Source organism: Cebidichthys violaceus, unplaced genomic scaffold (assembly GCF_023349555.1).
Source record: "Cebidichthys violaceus isolate CVI_PGR_0920_01 unplaced genomic scaffold, fCebVio1.0.p SCAF_10, whole genome shotgun sequence".
NCBI lineage: Eukaryota > Metazoa > Chordata > Actinopteri > Perciformes > Stichaeidae > Cebidichthys > Cebidichthys violaceus.
The window spans coordinates 14,210,609-14,226,797 of NW_027176263.1; the positions used below are offsets into that span (position 1 = coordinate 14,210,609).

General features: G+C 39.6%; 1 protein-coding gene across 1 annotated transcript; it reads right to left on the reverse strand.

The window, feature by feature from the left end:
- Nucleotides 1-6,657: 6,657 nt before the first annotated feature.
- Nucleotides 6,658-16,108, reverse strand: LOC137884808 (ras-related protein ORAB-1-like). The gene is made up of 6 exons (XM_068726833.1): nt 15,702-16,108; nt 11,739-11,811; nt 11,288-11,383; nt 10,701-10,796; nt 8,888-9,019; nt 6,658-7,941 (listed from the first exon to the last, which is right to left on the reverse strand). Exons 1-6 carry the CDS (start codon nt 15,713-15,715, stop codon nt 7,741-7,743), a joined length of 612 nt encoding a protein of 203 aa, XP_068582934.1. The 5' UTR covers nt 15,716-16,108; the 3' UTR covers nt 6,658-7,740.
- Between the last annotated feature and the right edge of the window lie 81 nt (nt 16,109-16,189).

A 16,189-nucleotide genomic window follows, 5' to 3' on the forward strand; every position in this document is an offset into this window, starting at 1 on the left:
AGCGTGTGGTTCTTTAACACGATAAGTGGCTATAAACGAAGAGCACACGTCCGGTCCATACCTTTCAAAATAAAACTAGTCACGAAGGAGCTAGCTTGAGAAGGGCGCATCAATATCTTATTTTCCAGGCTCTACTTCCGCTATTTTATACAGGAGTTCGGCGCACTTGATGCAACTAGGGATGTTGTAATGGGCGGGGCTATTCAATTTCGCGCCAGTCAGGACGAAACTACTGCATGTAAAATAGGGTGGTGTATGATTAGAGTGTATATATTGCAATATTTTAGAAGTTGATACGAACATTCTGTTAAAGAAAACTAGTTAAAAGATTACAAATTGAAATATGACAAAAATAATTACAGACTACATAGGATTTAATGTACAAAGAAAAACAATTAACAACACAGCCACCCCTCTGAGTGGAAATATGTGGCACACCTAATCTGATATTTCCCGCGAATGCTGATTGCTGGTGTATTAATACTTTATTATACAACGTTAATAACGTAATCATATTCCATCTGTATTTTAAACATTATTTTTAAAGCAGCAAACAGTAGTTCTATAAATAAATGACAAACTACGCTTTGTATATCTATATCATGCAGCTTCTAGCAGGAAGCTAGAAACTTCCCGCCTGAAACTTTAAAAGTCCATTATCAGCTTTGTGATTGGCTGAAATCCAACTGTCCCCTCCTGGCTTCGGACAGTGTCCACTCTCGGTTGACCTCCTTGGCCTGCTCCGCCCCTCCTCATCTGGAGCGAACCCCCCCTCGTTCCATAGGGCTGTATTCACCAACATCTCCGCTTGATCAACACGTCTCCTTCCCCCACTGTTCACACCTTCTCACATTCCTGAAGCCTGCCTCTCCAAACTCATCACCATATGGTCGCTTTTGAATCTGAAAAGCTTATCTCAAAGGTCCCTGTCTCTCCCTCACGGCTCAACACTATACCTTTAGTTTAATACATTCAATAGGTAAACATATGATACACATATACTATCTTCTTCAAGTAAATATACTGTAAACATATAATACATTCCATAAATCAATATCTTGTGGTGTTTTAATATTTAACACATTCTTCAAGTTTGCTTCTAATCATTCTAAAGATGTTTCTAAACTTAAATTCTTCAGAGTTACAGTAGTCAAGAGGGGTGAGATCATAGACTGTAAATAAGAAAAATAATTAATCCTGAACTATGGCTTTCATCAGTTCAAATTAAAAATCTAATTGTCTGCCTTAACAATGTTTTATCATGCTGTTAATTGCATAAGAAGTTGCAAGTGATTCAATGTAACTTAATAATGCTTGTTGCACTTTAAATTATTGTTGGTCATCTTTTCTTCTAGCGGTTGTATTAATAGATTAATAATTAGCTGCATGCACACTGAACAGTGTGGTCCACACAACTTCCTTTCTCCGTTCTCTACACTGGCTACCTGTAAGAGCTTGCATCCAGTTTAAGACTCTGGTGCTAGCCTACAGGGCAGTGAAAGGAACAGCTCCTTCCTATCTCCAGGCCATGGTCAAGCCTTACACCCCCGCCCAACCACTTCGCTCTGCTGCCTCGGGGCGATTGGTTGCCCCGTCGCTCAGAGGTCCCGGCGGCCGATCGACCCGGTCACGGCTGTTTTCTTTCCTGGCCCCACAGTGGTGGAATGAACTTCCCACTGACGTCAGGACAGCGGAGTCGCTGCCCATTTTTCGGCGCAGGCTGAAAACCCACCTCTTCAGGAAGTGCTACCCTGAGCCTTCCACTTAGCACTTATTGTATTCATACTAGCTTGTTGCACTTATTGTATTCGTATTACTTATAGCACTAACTGTTTTTCTTGTTTCTGCACTGTACTTTGGCTCTGAGTTATGCTCTGCTTCATGCTCTTAGATGCTTGTTTGGAAAAGGAAATGTACTTATGACTCCTGGTGACTAGTAGTTCTTTTGATTACCAATGTTGAATGCACTTATTGTAAGTCGCTTTGGATAAAAGCGTCTGCTAAATGACTGTAATGTAATGTCTATTTCGTCTATTTGGCCCCACCTGGTAATGTTGTTCACAATAAATTGACATATTAATGTACCTGATTTTGTAACAAAATGTGCTATATCAAAAATAACTGCCATGATTGTGCACTTAACATAAGTGCAATATTAAATGGCTGGAATACCCATTTTTTAACCTCCATTCCTACTTGCTGTCTGTGTATCTCCATCAATGTACTGGAGCTCTATTGGGTCCGTGTACATTTTGATAGTTTGTTTTATCGTTTAATCTAAAAAATGACAGCCAAAAAGTATTTTGGCACATGAAAAGAGAAGTAACAAGCCAATAAGAATCACATCAAATGCCAATTGTGGAGCTGATCGATGGGCTGAGTATTGTGACCCTTGGGAGACAAAGAACTGTAAATCCCGGGAGACATTCAGACCTTCTCTGGACCATGATGCAGATATACGTATCTGTCTCGTGGTCCGGACGGGGCCTCACTTTCATGAAATGTATGTTTGTTTTGTTATTAATAGTGTAATTCGGTTTGTAATTGTTTAGCTTCTGTTTGTTATTAAATAAATTTTGATTTGATTTTAACTCGAACCAGCTTATTTTTTGGCCCTGCTCTGCTGACAAAAGACGCAGCAGTAGGAGGCATGCATTCTCCCTTTGTCTGCGACAGAAAGTTGAGACCCTTTTAAAAAAATTGGAGAGACCCTTTTAACAAAATGGCAAACCATGAAGGGACTTCAACTAAAGCTCGACGGGTCGTGGAGCACGGACATTTTCGGAGTGGCCACGAAAAGAAGGTACGCAGAACCGTTTCAATAAAATCTGTATAAGTAGACATAGGAAACCTAGCAGAAAATGTCTGTGTTCAGCGTCTCTGAAGGCTGGACACGAGGAGAGGCTGCAGCAAGCTGGTAAGGTACTATTGACCTGAAAGTTAAAGTAAATCAAACAGCTGAAAGACTGTATGAGATACGGAGGCACATTTGCAAGCTGAATTACAAATATTTGTGTGTGATATTTATTAACGGCACAGTGGTTTGTTTGTGCGTTCAGAGCAGACATTACGTCCGGGACATTGCGTTTTTTTGTTTTCTTTATTTTAAAACCAACAGAGTTTGCTGCGTTCAGGGGGGACATTACGTCCAGGACGTTGCATTAAGAGCGTTAAACAGTGTTTTGTGTGTGTGAGAGGGGATCTTTTTTTTTTTTTAAAGGAAATTGTGATTCAGATGAGATGTGAATGAATTGGTTGAACTGGAGGCTGCAGGCTCTGGTGTCTAACCTTATATATTTAGATAAAAGAGGAGATTATGAGAAATAACCGGTACGTTGGTGAAAGGCCAAGTCCCGGTCTAGTTAAATAAAGAGTGTGTGGATTTGGCAGGCTATTGAAATAAAAGAACGATTGATAGCGAGATTAATTGGAGGAGGTTGACATAGCCTTGTGTGTGAGCTGCAGGCTCATGTTCGTGGTAGCATGGCCTGTTGTGTTAGCACAAATTCATGCTCATGGCAGCATGGCCTCTTGGAGAGCAGGGCCGCCTTTCAATCAGAGGGTCAGTGGTTTGAGCCCCAGCTCCTGCTCTACTAATCTCATGTCAATGTGTCCTTGAGCAAGACACTTAACCCCAAAAAATGCTCCTGCAGCTGCATTTACGGTGTGTAGATAGATACTGAATTGTAAGTCACTTTGGATAAAAGCGTCTGCTAAATGACTGTAATGTAATTTAATAGCCTCCCAGAGGAGGTTAGCTTAGCCTAGCTTTTGTGCTAGCTGCAGCCATGTGGTCGCCGTTAGCCTAGCCTTTAGCGTTGGCTACAAAGCACACATGGTAAGCACGTTTTTCTGAAAATTACATCAGATAAGGAAATTACAATAGAGTGATTTCTTATTTTTGAATTTTCATTATTTTACAATTTCATTTTAATTCTATAATTAAAATGGTTTTTTTTATTTATAAATTTTAAGTTTTAGCCTACAAAATAGGTCAACTTAAAACGTGTTTGGAGCAGAGGGAGAGAGATGCACAGCTGCTCGCAGGAGCAGAAAGGTCGAAACACACACACACACACACACACACACAGAAATCTAAGAATTGTAATGTAAATTTAGCAGATTGCTGCTCTGCTGACAAAAGATGCAGCAGTAGGAGGCATGCGGCCTCCCTTTGTCTAAGAGAGAGAGTTGAGACCCTTTAACAATAGGGGAACTGTTGTAATTATGCACACAGGTACATTGTTAATTTACTTACTTCTGACTCTGATTCCATGCCTCATCATGCAATAAAGCAACACAGAGAGACTGTTTACTTTCTTTTCTTTACATTTTTACCATCAAGTTTAGACTGTATTATAGACCTGAAAATGTGAACCTACATTTCTTGACATTGCTTCCATTAGCTGCTATAGACTTACAATAGAAAACAAGATAGAAACAAGAACGCCTGCTATCTGTTACTTTGCTTCTGTGCTTAGCCCTGTAATAAATTAATCAGTGAATAAACTGGGACTCTGCAGACCTGGAAGTGTTCATGGTTGAGCAGGGTCAGTGTGGGGGTCACTGAACTCAGAGTCCTCTCCCTCCCAGCTGTTCTCCTCCAAGAAGAGAGGTGGGTCTTCCTGGAACTCGTCCATCACACTGAATGTGTCGTCCAGAGTGAAGGACAGGTAAATTATGCTTAGTGTTTAATAAAAATGAACCAAACGTCTCTTTATTTTTCAATTGTCATTATTTATTGCTTCATGACCTACACATGCTCACTCTTTCATGACATGAAAATAACATGTAAATACATCATGTGTACACCTAGGTTGCAACATCAAAGCAAACATCAAATATCAGATGAAATAACCTGCATTAAATACATCTGTATCAATAACATAGATAATTAACAAAGACACAGGTAAATATAACTAACATATGATTACATATTGATAAATGATAGAAAAACACATTAGAGCTATCATCATTAAATTGACACTAAATATATGAGATTACATGTAAAGAATATATCGATATCTGAGATCAAAACATTCTTAGCTCAATATAAGGAAATAAATCATAACTCATCAAAGAGAATGAAACTTAAATGAGGCTAAAACACATGAATAAAAAGTAAATTACACTAAGATAGATAGCACTTCCTATATGGCTATAGATTACAAGAGTCTTGTTTCATATTTGTCAGTTAGGCGTGAAAACCAAAATAAGCCTAAAAGTATCCAATGTGTAAGTGTGTTACATACTGTTTAACTGAATCATTCCAACGACTGATGCTGCAGTTGCAGTTTCCGCTAGTTGCCAAAAGAGGTCAATAAAGATCACTGCTTTACTAAAAATATTATATACATAAAGAGGAAAACTTTTAGTTATTACAGGTTTATTACACCCCAAAGTACTTGTAACACGACTAGCATACTAGTTCTGTTTGGCAAGAAGTATCCGTTTCTTGAAAATACGCTTTTCAGCAAAAATTGTACTTACCGTTTGACAAAAAGTACTTTCCAAATGAATAATTGTTGCAAGCACTGGGTGACCCACAAGTTTCAACAGTTTCTGGGAAGTCTGATCGCCTGTGGGTCGGCGTGTTTGGCTTTGGTGAGGTGTTCTATCATGTAATGTGATGTTTTTAGAGAAGTGCCTCAGAAGTTTCCTCTTTCCTGACGTGGACGGACGCTCCAGTGATTCTGGCCGCTCTTTCAGTCGGTCACGAATAGCGTAAGGTAGATTCCACCCTCTTGCAGTTTAGGATCGAGGTTAATTTAATGAGTGCGTCCACCCAGTGAAGTGCGGTGAGGTTCGTGGCTGGTGAGGCACTGACACTACATAAATCAGATTTACAAATATATGAACCCAATAGAGTAGCTTAAATCACCATTCAATTGGCAGCTTGCACACTGACTACTGGTTGTTTTTCATATCACCATTATTTACACACACATAGGTAAGGTACATATTTGATTCCACCGGGAGCGTTTCAGAAGCGGAGCGCTCGCGGGCACCACGCGCGAAAATCGTGAGATTCCTAATCTGTGTAACAACCACGGATGTGTAAAAACAACAACAAACATATAAAAGGTTACTTTACCTGTCCGACGTTGACTTACTGCAAAATATAAGAAGAGAAGTGTAGAAGAGCAACGACAGAACAAGCATAACCCCGACCTGTGGGCTCTCGCACGCCCTCTTCTTTGAGGCAGAGGTAGTGTTTGCCTCCCCTCTGTGCTTTTTCACAGCAGTTTAATGTCAGATCAGCAACACTAAATAGGTTCTACACAGACGTGAAATACATTACCTATTCTATGTAAAGAAAGGACATATAATAAAAGTGTCTACAAATATTACAGTGGTGACAAACAATGAGAAAGCAAAAGGCACGCGCTCAACCCAGTTTGTGAGGGATTGCGCAATCTAATGTGAGGAACAGCTCGTCACTGCCTCACCTCACGTGTCTCCTCTCTGTTTGAACAGGACATGCGCTAATTCAGCGATTTTGATTATAAAAATGCTTGGAATCATACAGAAATCTCTCACACACACACACACACACACACACACACACACACACACACACACACACACACACACACACACACACACGTTAAATAAAACACTGTTCTGACATTCTTATTCAAAAACTAGGCCTGGGGGTTTCCTTTCAAACTGAATTCAGACACCTTTATTATGAAAACAAGAGAACATTGTATTTTATATATGCAATTCTTTACGGAGATGACAGCAATTCGCAAACAGACCCTATAATGGCAGTAGATACGCCAAAACGAATGTAGAATAAATAATTCAAACAGGTTTTGCCCCCCCCTCGACACATCTCACCCAATCGCAAACAGGCCCCTCCCATTTCATACAGTCTGGTAGTACAATATTTATTTTTCAGTTCAAGTGTTACATGATGAGCAACAAACGTACAGTTGTCTTCAGCCACGAATTTAATGCAGAGATAATGAGTTAAGACGAGCTCAATGACACGTTGAACACTACAGAACTGGCAAATTGTGTGTGTGTGTATGTATGTGTACACACACATACACATACCCAAGTCTGTTGCACTTTAGATGCTAGACAGTGAGAGACTGCTGTGCGGAGGTTGGTGAGCAATAATAATACAAATTAAAAAAAACACCTTCAAATGGGGACAGACTGACAGACAGACGCATGCTGAAACAAACCGCAATGTAAATCAGAAAAGAGAAACAGAAAAAAGGTGCATACGGACAGAAACCTGAATGAAACTAATTTACCTGTAGGAATGCAGAGAAACAGACACAATCTCAGACACACACACACACACACACACACACACACACACACACACACACACACACACACACACACACACACACACACACACACACACACACACACACACACACACACACACACACACACACACACACACACAGTTCTCACAAAACTGCATTCGGAGGGCCAGATAAAAGAGTAGTCTCTGAGAGATCTGAGATAAAGGGGTGTGGGGGTGTAGTCGGGGGCCGGGTTGAATGATGGCCTATCTGTAGAATTAGCCATCGATAAACTGGACAGTATGACAAGAACGATGCTTTATTTGTTTTTGGTAGTGCGGCTATACTATGTACAGTACAAATGCGGGCAACTTCATCTTGTTTTCACGGGGACGTGTGAGCCACGTTGTCCCCCTGTCCTGTGTACTTTGTGGCAGGTGGAGTTTGGAGGGGGAGGGGGTGGTTTCATCTCTCAGCAGCATCCTCCTGACGAGGGCTTGACAGTGGTGCCAGGGGTCAGCTTCACGTTGGACTTCTCCCCTCCTCCGGCCGTGGCCCCGGGGCCCATCCTCTTCTTGATCTCAGCGGCCATGGTCATGAAGGCCTGCTCCACATTGGTGGCGTTCTTGGCGCTGGTTTCCAAAAAGGGGATGCCCAGAGAGTCTGCAAACTCCTGGACACAATGGAGGAGGACAGGGCAATGGCATTTTAGGCATTTTTTTAAAGTTGTGAGGCTCTTTACTTAATTAAAAAATTGTTGGTTCTTAATTGTTGTAGTGAAAAGCAAAATACTATGAAATGGTGGAAAAAATTATATTCTAAAATATGTCAGTCGCATGGGCCACTTTGGCTTCAGGTAACACGATATGGAGACCATAAGATACTGACATAACAGAAGGCAGAAAAGTGTTGTTCAGATCCGCTTTTAATAGACACACTTGAATATAGCATTTTTTTTTAATTCAATATTTATATTTAAGCAAATACATTAAAAGTGTATTTACTAGTTATGTTAAATATTACTAGATGGTGATTTTCTGTTTATTTCTTGTACAAATAATGCATATCTATATATTCATATGTATTCATCGTTACTGAGGGGTATACATCGTTACTGAAATAAATAAATATTAGGTGCATTGTAAAATCAAAAGAATGCTAATTAGAAATAATTATCAGATTAAATTACTTCTTAAAAATAAAATCAATGTTTTGAATAAATTATTAATTTATGAAATTAAATAAAACAATCACTTTGAATGTTCTATTTACGTTAAAGATCACTTTGAATGATTTTGAACGAATGATATAGTAGATAAGCAAAGATTAAAAAATCCAGGTGGTCCACATTTGATTATGGGATATACTGCTAAAAATATGAATCTTTTCTATTCACGTTTGCTATATATGATGGAGCGAAGTAAGTAGGACTTGGCTGTGACTCTGGGTCATACCTCAGCATGGGATCAGCCTGTTTGAGTCTCTCACTTTAATAGGGAAGTTATCTTTTAACTATCTACTATGTGTCATACTAATTTATTGAGACTGACTCCCTTACCAGTAGAACAAAAACAGTCTGAAGCTTGTTTGTGTGGGAGTGAATACCCAGGGGGCCTTACCTTTGCCGTTGTGTAATCCACCACCTTCTTTGTCGTCAGGTCGCACTTGTTCCCAACCAAAAGCTTGTTGACATTTTCACTGGCATAGCGGTCGATCTCCTGTAGCCACTGTTTGACGTTGTTGAAGGACTCCTGAGACACGGGACAGTTTAACATCAGTGCTGACCTGAATCTGCTACAGGACATCAGCAGCTTCCACAGGGCCAGAGTTCATATTTTTTTGTTTGCAATGCAATGTGTTTCGGCACTTTTTTGGACGGGAAGTCAGTTTGAAACCCTGCGAGGACAGAACACGATACGAGACAAGAATGATGCAGCTTATGAACTTTGAGAGTTACACAAGTGGGGCCTTATCCTTCCATATCTCAAGCTGAACATAAAGAGGACAGTGGGGCTGCAGCATGGACTGCTTAGAGTTGGTTGTAACTTCTGAAACTCTACACATTGTAGATATAACATGCATGTCTGCCCTCAAGTCAGGAAATGGAGAACTTAACTGAAGCAGGTGTTGATAAGCTTAGTTTTTTGGCTTACTAATGACCGATTTGGGTTGTTCTTGCTAAGAATTTCCAAGCTGGAAACCCTGGGCAATGGTAATGTAATTTTGTTTCAACAACATGGTTTCAGGGGGAAAACTCCTCTAGTTCCACCATCAATTATTAAACCATCTTTTGATTGTAAAATAAAAACCAGAACTACTTCCTGATGTGTCAGGAATTGTTGTGGTAAAGCATCAGTAGAGTTATGGCAGAGGGGGCCCAGTGGACACAGTAAGCTAACACAAGGCTGCCTTTATAGACCATGTTTAGCAAACACTGGGAGACACCTTGTAGTAAAGTCAGACAGGTTTTAGACACTTCACTGCCTTATACCTAAATGCCATCAGATTACATCACGCTTTACAGGTCTTGAAGACATGAATTCCTGCTGTACCGACCACAAATCTGTCAAGTGTAATGAAACATTTTCATTGGTCTATCTCCATCTGTGTGTACCGTTATTTTTTCTCCCTACCTGCATTCTGTGAAGCTCTGCCCCCTACACCCAAGAAAACTAGAAATACTGCCTTGTGGTTGTGTGCCAACCAGCTAAGTTGCATTCTACATCCATGCCTCTCCAAAAATGTCCTCACTTCATCATTTTATCCAATTGGAAATCTGTGTGAAATTGTCGTAATTAGCATATTAATTATTGAGCTACAGCTCAAAACGTGTTTTGTGAGGTCACACTGACCTTTGACCACCAAATTTTAATCCATTCATCGTTGAGTCCAGGTGGACGTTTGTGCGAAATTTTAAGATTTTCATGTTTGTGTCCTCTGACTCAAATAGTTCTTGTGTAAAACCTCCATTTAGATGAGCACTCAAAAAAAGTCACAGTGAAAAATCCATTGAGGAAGAAGGACCCACTTCCCCTTATCACAGAGCAGATAGCATTGATTTGAGTAAAGTGAACACTCACTTCTTTCCCAAATGGAAGAAACTTGCTTGTTCTTTTACACTCATAAATACCATTCTACTTCTGCACATACATACATACATACATACATACATACATACATACATACATACATACATACAAGTAGACTCTTCCTTTGGGAAGTGTTAAAATATCTAACAGTGTCATCTGACAGGGTTCCTGGGAGACACCAGCAAAATGAGAAATGGTTCATCTCTCTGCATTTCAGTTCATAAGAAACCAGGCCAATAAGATTCTGTCTCGCCACTGTGGCAGGCGATTGGTGGGCAAAATCTCATCTCCTATGGTAATGATTTGTTCTTATAGGTAGAATATGGTGTAATGTTAAACTGACCTGGTCTGTGACATCGTACACTACGATGATACCATGAGCACCTCTGTAGTAGCTGGATGTGATTGTACGAAACCTCTCCTGACCCGCCGTATCCCACTGTCAAAGAAAAAAGAAGAATACAGTTGACAAAAACAACACACTTTTTTTTTTATATATTTAAATGTGAGTGTCATTAGTCAAACACAAATTCAAGTACATAGTGCTAATTAATAGTTTAATTCTTTCTTTTTTCAACAAATACACTGAAGTATATTTTGACTAAATCCCATTAAACGTGGATTAATCCGCCACTGAAAATAGTCCTGGACAAATGCACGATTTCCTCTTGTTTGAGTAACTTTAGCTAAAAACTACAGTGATCAACTGTGTCATGAAAATACTGAGCTCTTTTTAAAAATAAAAACATATTTGAGGGTCAATTTCAGTCAGAACTATTGACCTTGAAAGGGATTTGTTGACAATAAGAAACATCCAGAATAATGCATTTAATGTTGGCAGTTGTACAGATGTCCTGAAAAACTGACTTTCTGAGTGAGCCATGGTTACTGAAGGACACGGATATGAAATTGAAGCAGTAGGTTACTTACAATTTGAAGTTTAATGGTCTTTCCATCTAGTTCTATGGTTCGTATTTTGAAGTCCACGCCAATAGTGCTAATGTAACTTTCTGTGTATGTGTCATCCTGCGAAAAGAAACAGTCAGTTAGTTGGCTCACACATCCTGTTCACTTCCTTCCTTCTTCACTACATACATACATACATACCATCAGTCACTACTAGCACCTGTGGGAAGTAGCCACGGTGTTGGCACAGGGAATGTTTAAACTGTATACAATCTGGAGCATGTTTCACAGTAAATTAATGAGTTACAGGCAAGTTAACTGCTTGAGTTTGTTTGGTATAACTTAGTTTATTGTTGAGTTAATGAGAAACCCAGTAAAGATAGATATTCTATAATGTTGTCCAGCTGAAGACAGCTTCAAACTTAAAATGGAGTTCATATAAAACACACTGTTTGTATTGTTTGGGGAAACTCACTGCAAATCGGAGAAGAAGGCAAGACTTTCCAACACCAGAGTCACCAATGAGGAGCAGCTTGAATAAATAGTCACTGTCAGGGAAAAGTAAAAAAAAAAAAAAAAAAAATGTAGTTAGGGGATATCCAGAAATAGTAGTGTCACTTATTGAGGTGTATGTTGTACATGCTTTGCAGTATCATTTTTCATCCAGCAAAAGATGCTGGGGAACTACTCCTCCAAAATGTCCTTTTTGTTTTTAGTTCAGGTTCATCTGGTTATTTGTCAGTTGGATCCATTTGCACATTCGTTTGTGAAGTTGACGGGTCCGTCGAACTTTCCATCCCACAGTCAAACAACTTAATTTGTTTTCGCCTTTAAAAGAGATGCCAGTGCGTATGCACGTGCAGTGTTGTCTGGTTCTGACGGTTAAAATTTTTTTTTTTTGGGGTGTACATTTTGTTGCCCCTATTTTTGATCTGTTAATAAATGGTTGTCATTGAGGGCAACCAAAGGCCAATAATTGGTTGCCAATTTCTCAAAATGGTTGCCAATGGTAACCCAAAGATTTGCGAGATAATAAAGTCATACATTTATGAGACAAAAACTTGGATATTCCAGATAGTGTAATGCAACTCAATGAATGTATGTGTATATATATATATATATATATATATATATATATATATATATATATATATATATATATATATATATATATATATATATATATATATATATATATATATATATATATATATATATATATATATATCGGATCAAATGAGGCATCTTTAACGGCAAGCCTAGAGGGATAAATCACAAAGCGAACCCGGAGCGCGTTGACTTCACAATGCACAGGTTGAGCGAACCGCAATGCAGACTTGAAGACAGCCTCCACAGGAGGTCTGAGTATGGTTAGTTTCATCAAGGTCTGTGTTCCTTCGGTGTTGAAGGGCTGAAATGGACCAAGTGGGAAAACACCCTCAGTTTGTTGATTGTTTCAAGATGGTTACCAAAGTAAAACCTTCCGACAATGATCCAAACATCAGGTTCACAAAGGTGACTCTACCAAGCTCAGACCGAGCGGCTGCCTTTTAATGCGTTACCAGTCTAATAGGCTTAATCTTCACTGATTTTAAGATTGGAGTGGAGGTATTTTCAGTCCTTAGAATTGTGTAGTCTACTGTGGGCTGTGACTGACAGATGCTCAGTTTCCATTCTCAAAGAGCATTGTTGAGGCATAGAACATGCATACTTAGGGTAGGGCCTTCTACTATTTCATTAAGCCTAGTGACCCACCTTAACACTGTCATGCAACAAGGCGGGTCTAGACAGCCTGCAGCCAATATACAAGCTAAACTTCTTCCTGCATCTCTTGTCATTACACCCAAATAAAATTAGGCAATATAATGATCATATTTCACTTCCCCAATACACACAGAATAATATCTGAGCTCAGCTATAAAACTCTTTATCAACAACCTGCTAGTGTTCAGCTTTTCTTTATTTCTTCCTTTTCCTACTGATCCTCTGCAGCACCACACTCCTAAGGCCGAAAACACACTACCACCTACCTACCACCGGCACATCATATGACGCCCAGCAAGTGCCGCCCCTTGCACCGATAGGAAGCTCTAAGGCTTTCTATTGGCTCTAGCTCTGCAGCGTGTCAACAGAAAAATGCAGGACTTTCACGTGCAACATAATATTTGTACATTGTACAACTTTTACAAAATTAAAAAAAGGTCAGAGTACTTCTTCCACCTCTGTAATTGCTTTGAATCAAGTGTGGACACCCACTAATTAAACTTAATTCATCAATTTAAGAGCTAATCTCTTGAGCTATGGCTCGCCAGACGACTAATTTTTTTGTTGTTGCCATTATCTTTATAATGACGAGATTGTGTGTTGTATAGCTCGAAAGCAACAACCAGTCCCTCTCGGTCTCTCCTCGTCCATCCTTTGACACATACGACATCAAGACGTGAGGAAAGGAAGTCGAGCTGCCATGGGAGCAGAGAAGAAGAGCTGGTACAGGAGCCGGGATGTACAAGCAGGAAGGGAGAGGGAAAATAATCATTTCTACTCTTTTCATTTCAAGGACTTCTCCTGCATGTTTTTAGCCCTAGGTGTTTAACCTTGAGCAAGGACGTGGGCTTCTTGAATTGTAGTAAAGAAGAATGTGATACCTCCCAGTTTAAGACACTGTTGTCCTGGTTACAAATACATTCCAGGACATGAAACTTGCTAGTACATCTTAATCACACAAAACAGCATATGTGATATTTGTAATAACCCAAAACCTCTAACAGTTTTATTAATGAGCATATAACTGTCATTTAATCTTGCAATTTTGTCTCCGTGTTACTGTTCTTGTCATTTTTTCCCTCTTTTTTATTGAATTATTCATCATATTCTTAATTTAGTTGCCTTATATACCTCTTATTTATTTGACTTTCTCAAGTTATCTGTACTATTGTCTTTTTGCTGCTTTAAAAAGCAAATGGGAATCAATAAAAGTTATTGTTCTAAATCTGATTGTTCATGTTATTGTAGTAAAAGTAGCAAAGTAATAAAAGTAAAGCGGAGAGGGTTGTTGACTTATTCACGAGTGAATTGAACATGTTAACGGTGGGCTTTAAGTTATGAAAATATGTTGAGAGTGACAGAGCCATAGTCGGGTGTTTTTTGCTGTTGTATATATCCGTTTATGAGTTTGAGTGATTTGTTACCGTAACTGACTGGAGATCAATAAAAATCATACAATAATGTTCATCAGACCTGCTTTTCTGCAGTGCTGTGTAATTCAGTTTATAAATTGACTGGATCCAATGTTGTGACAGTGAACGATACAGAAGATAAGGAACTACTCCTAATGCATCCACTTTAACAGAAAATAAATGGTCCATGATTGTTTGTTAGTCATTCAACATACCTAATCATTTATCTAAAACATCCTCTTTTTCCTTTTGACAGTGACTCTCATCGAGTAAGAAGACCATGGACCTTGCTTAGGAGTATCTAGTCTACACCAAGCAGGTGAATCATTAATACAAGATGGGGAATGGGGATCGAATATCACCATTTAGAGAAATTACAAGATAATTAGGGCTATAGAGTTTTTAGATCGAAGAGTAGTAGAGTAACAGCTTGTCAAACAAGGAAACACTGTACTCCAAAAACTATTTCCAATCCACCCATGCCAACATGTATGAATGCAAAACCAAAGACCGATGAAATTGCTCAACGCTGCTGTGTTGAAATCGAGGGTTTGTCCTATAGCATGTGACCTACACATGACTGAGAGGCTGCTTCAGCACTAACGTTAGACCATATGACTAAAAACCGAGTCATGCCCAACACCAGGTAATAGCTTATAACCAATGACTGTACCTGGACCGTAAACAGATAAATGCTGCTGCAGTATGTTTCCAGAAAAGAAATAAGTAAGCTATCACAATGACATACGCAGACTATAACGTTAGCTACTTCTAGCTAGCTAATCTGATGTCGCTAATAAATGTGTAACGAAAACCACTATTACGAGCAAAGACAGAGGTTCGCGTTACAGTTAAGCAACTCAACAAGGCGCCTTTGTCCTGTAACGTTTTTTAAGGTTACGTTACACCTCGGCGTGAAACGCAGCGAGGCAAAACCAGTCACTTAAGCTACGGTCGCTGGCCCAACAACTGGCTTAAAATGAGAATAAACATGTAACAAATGAGCAATGTGTTATTTGTTACCAATATATATCGAATGACAAGTGTTTACCGCAAACATTCCACCGATATTACTGGGAAATGGTTATATCTCAGGCAGGTAGGCACAGGTGGACGTTAGGGCAAATGTCAGCTGATGTTAGCCGCTAACTTAGTTTGACTGCTAATTTCAAGTTATTTGTGCTAACTTACTTGTTAGCACATAGCTCCCCTTAGCTAGCTGGCCAAAATGTAACACAATGATTCTTGAGTATGATACTTACTATTCGGGATTCATTGTTGACTCGTTGTATAGCGTATCCCCTCTCGTCAAACGTCTCCTTTTCCCCTGTCTGCAGATAAACAGCGGTGTTTAGATATGTAAACGGAAGCGCTGGCTAGCTTACACTGCTCCCAAAAACCACGACCGGCTAGTTGTTTGTCGGTAAAAATCCAAAATGGCTGAAACTCTAACCAGGAAACACTTAACATTAGCCAGCTGGTTAGCCAAGTCAGGAATAACGCAAAAATACGTAGCTTGGTTTAACGGGTCTTTTTAAATCAGACTGTTGACACTGCAAACCTAAAGCAAATAGGTGATATCTGTAGATATCTAGCTAACCGGCCCCCTTCTCTCTCTCTCTCTTTCGCTCTCTCTCTCTCTCGCCCTCTCTCTCGGACTGTGTGTTGTTACCGCAACAGGGAACTGTCAAGCCCTGGGAAGGATTACGTCATTTAGTGAAACGTGGCAAAGAGGAGTCAGTGCCCGGTG

What these genes read in the sequence shown, in the direction of transcription:
- LOC137884808 (XM_068726833.1), bottom strand. An exon ending in GCCTTCTTCTCCGATTTGCA is followed by an intron (nt 11,384 to 11,738) that starts GTGAGTTTCCCC and finishes TTCTTTTCGCAG; the next exon opens with GATGACACATACACAGAAAG. An exon ending in TGTACGATGTCACAGACCAG is followed by an intron (nt 9,020 to 10,700) that starts GTCAGTTTAACA and finishes CCCGTGTCTCAG; the next exon opens with GAGTCCTTCAACAACGTCAA.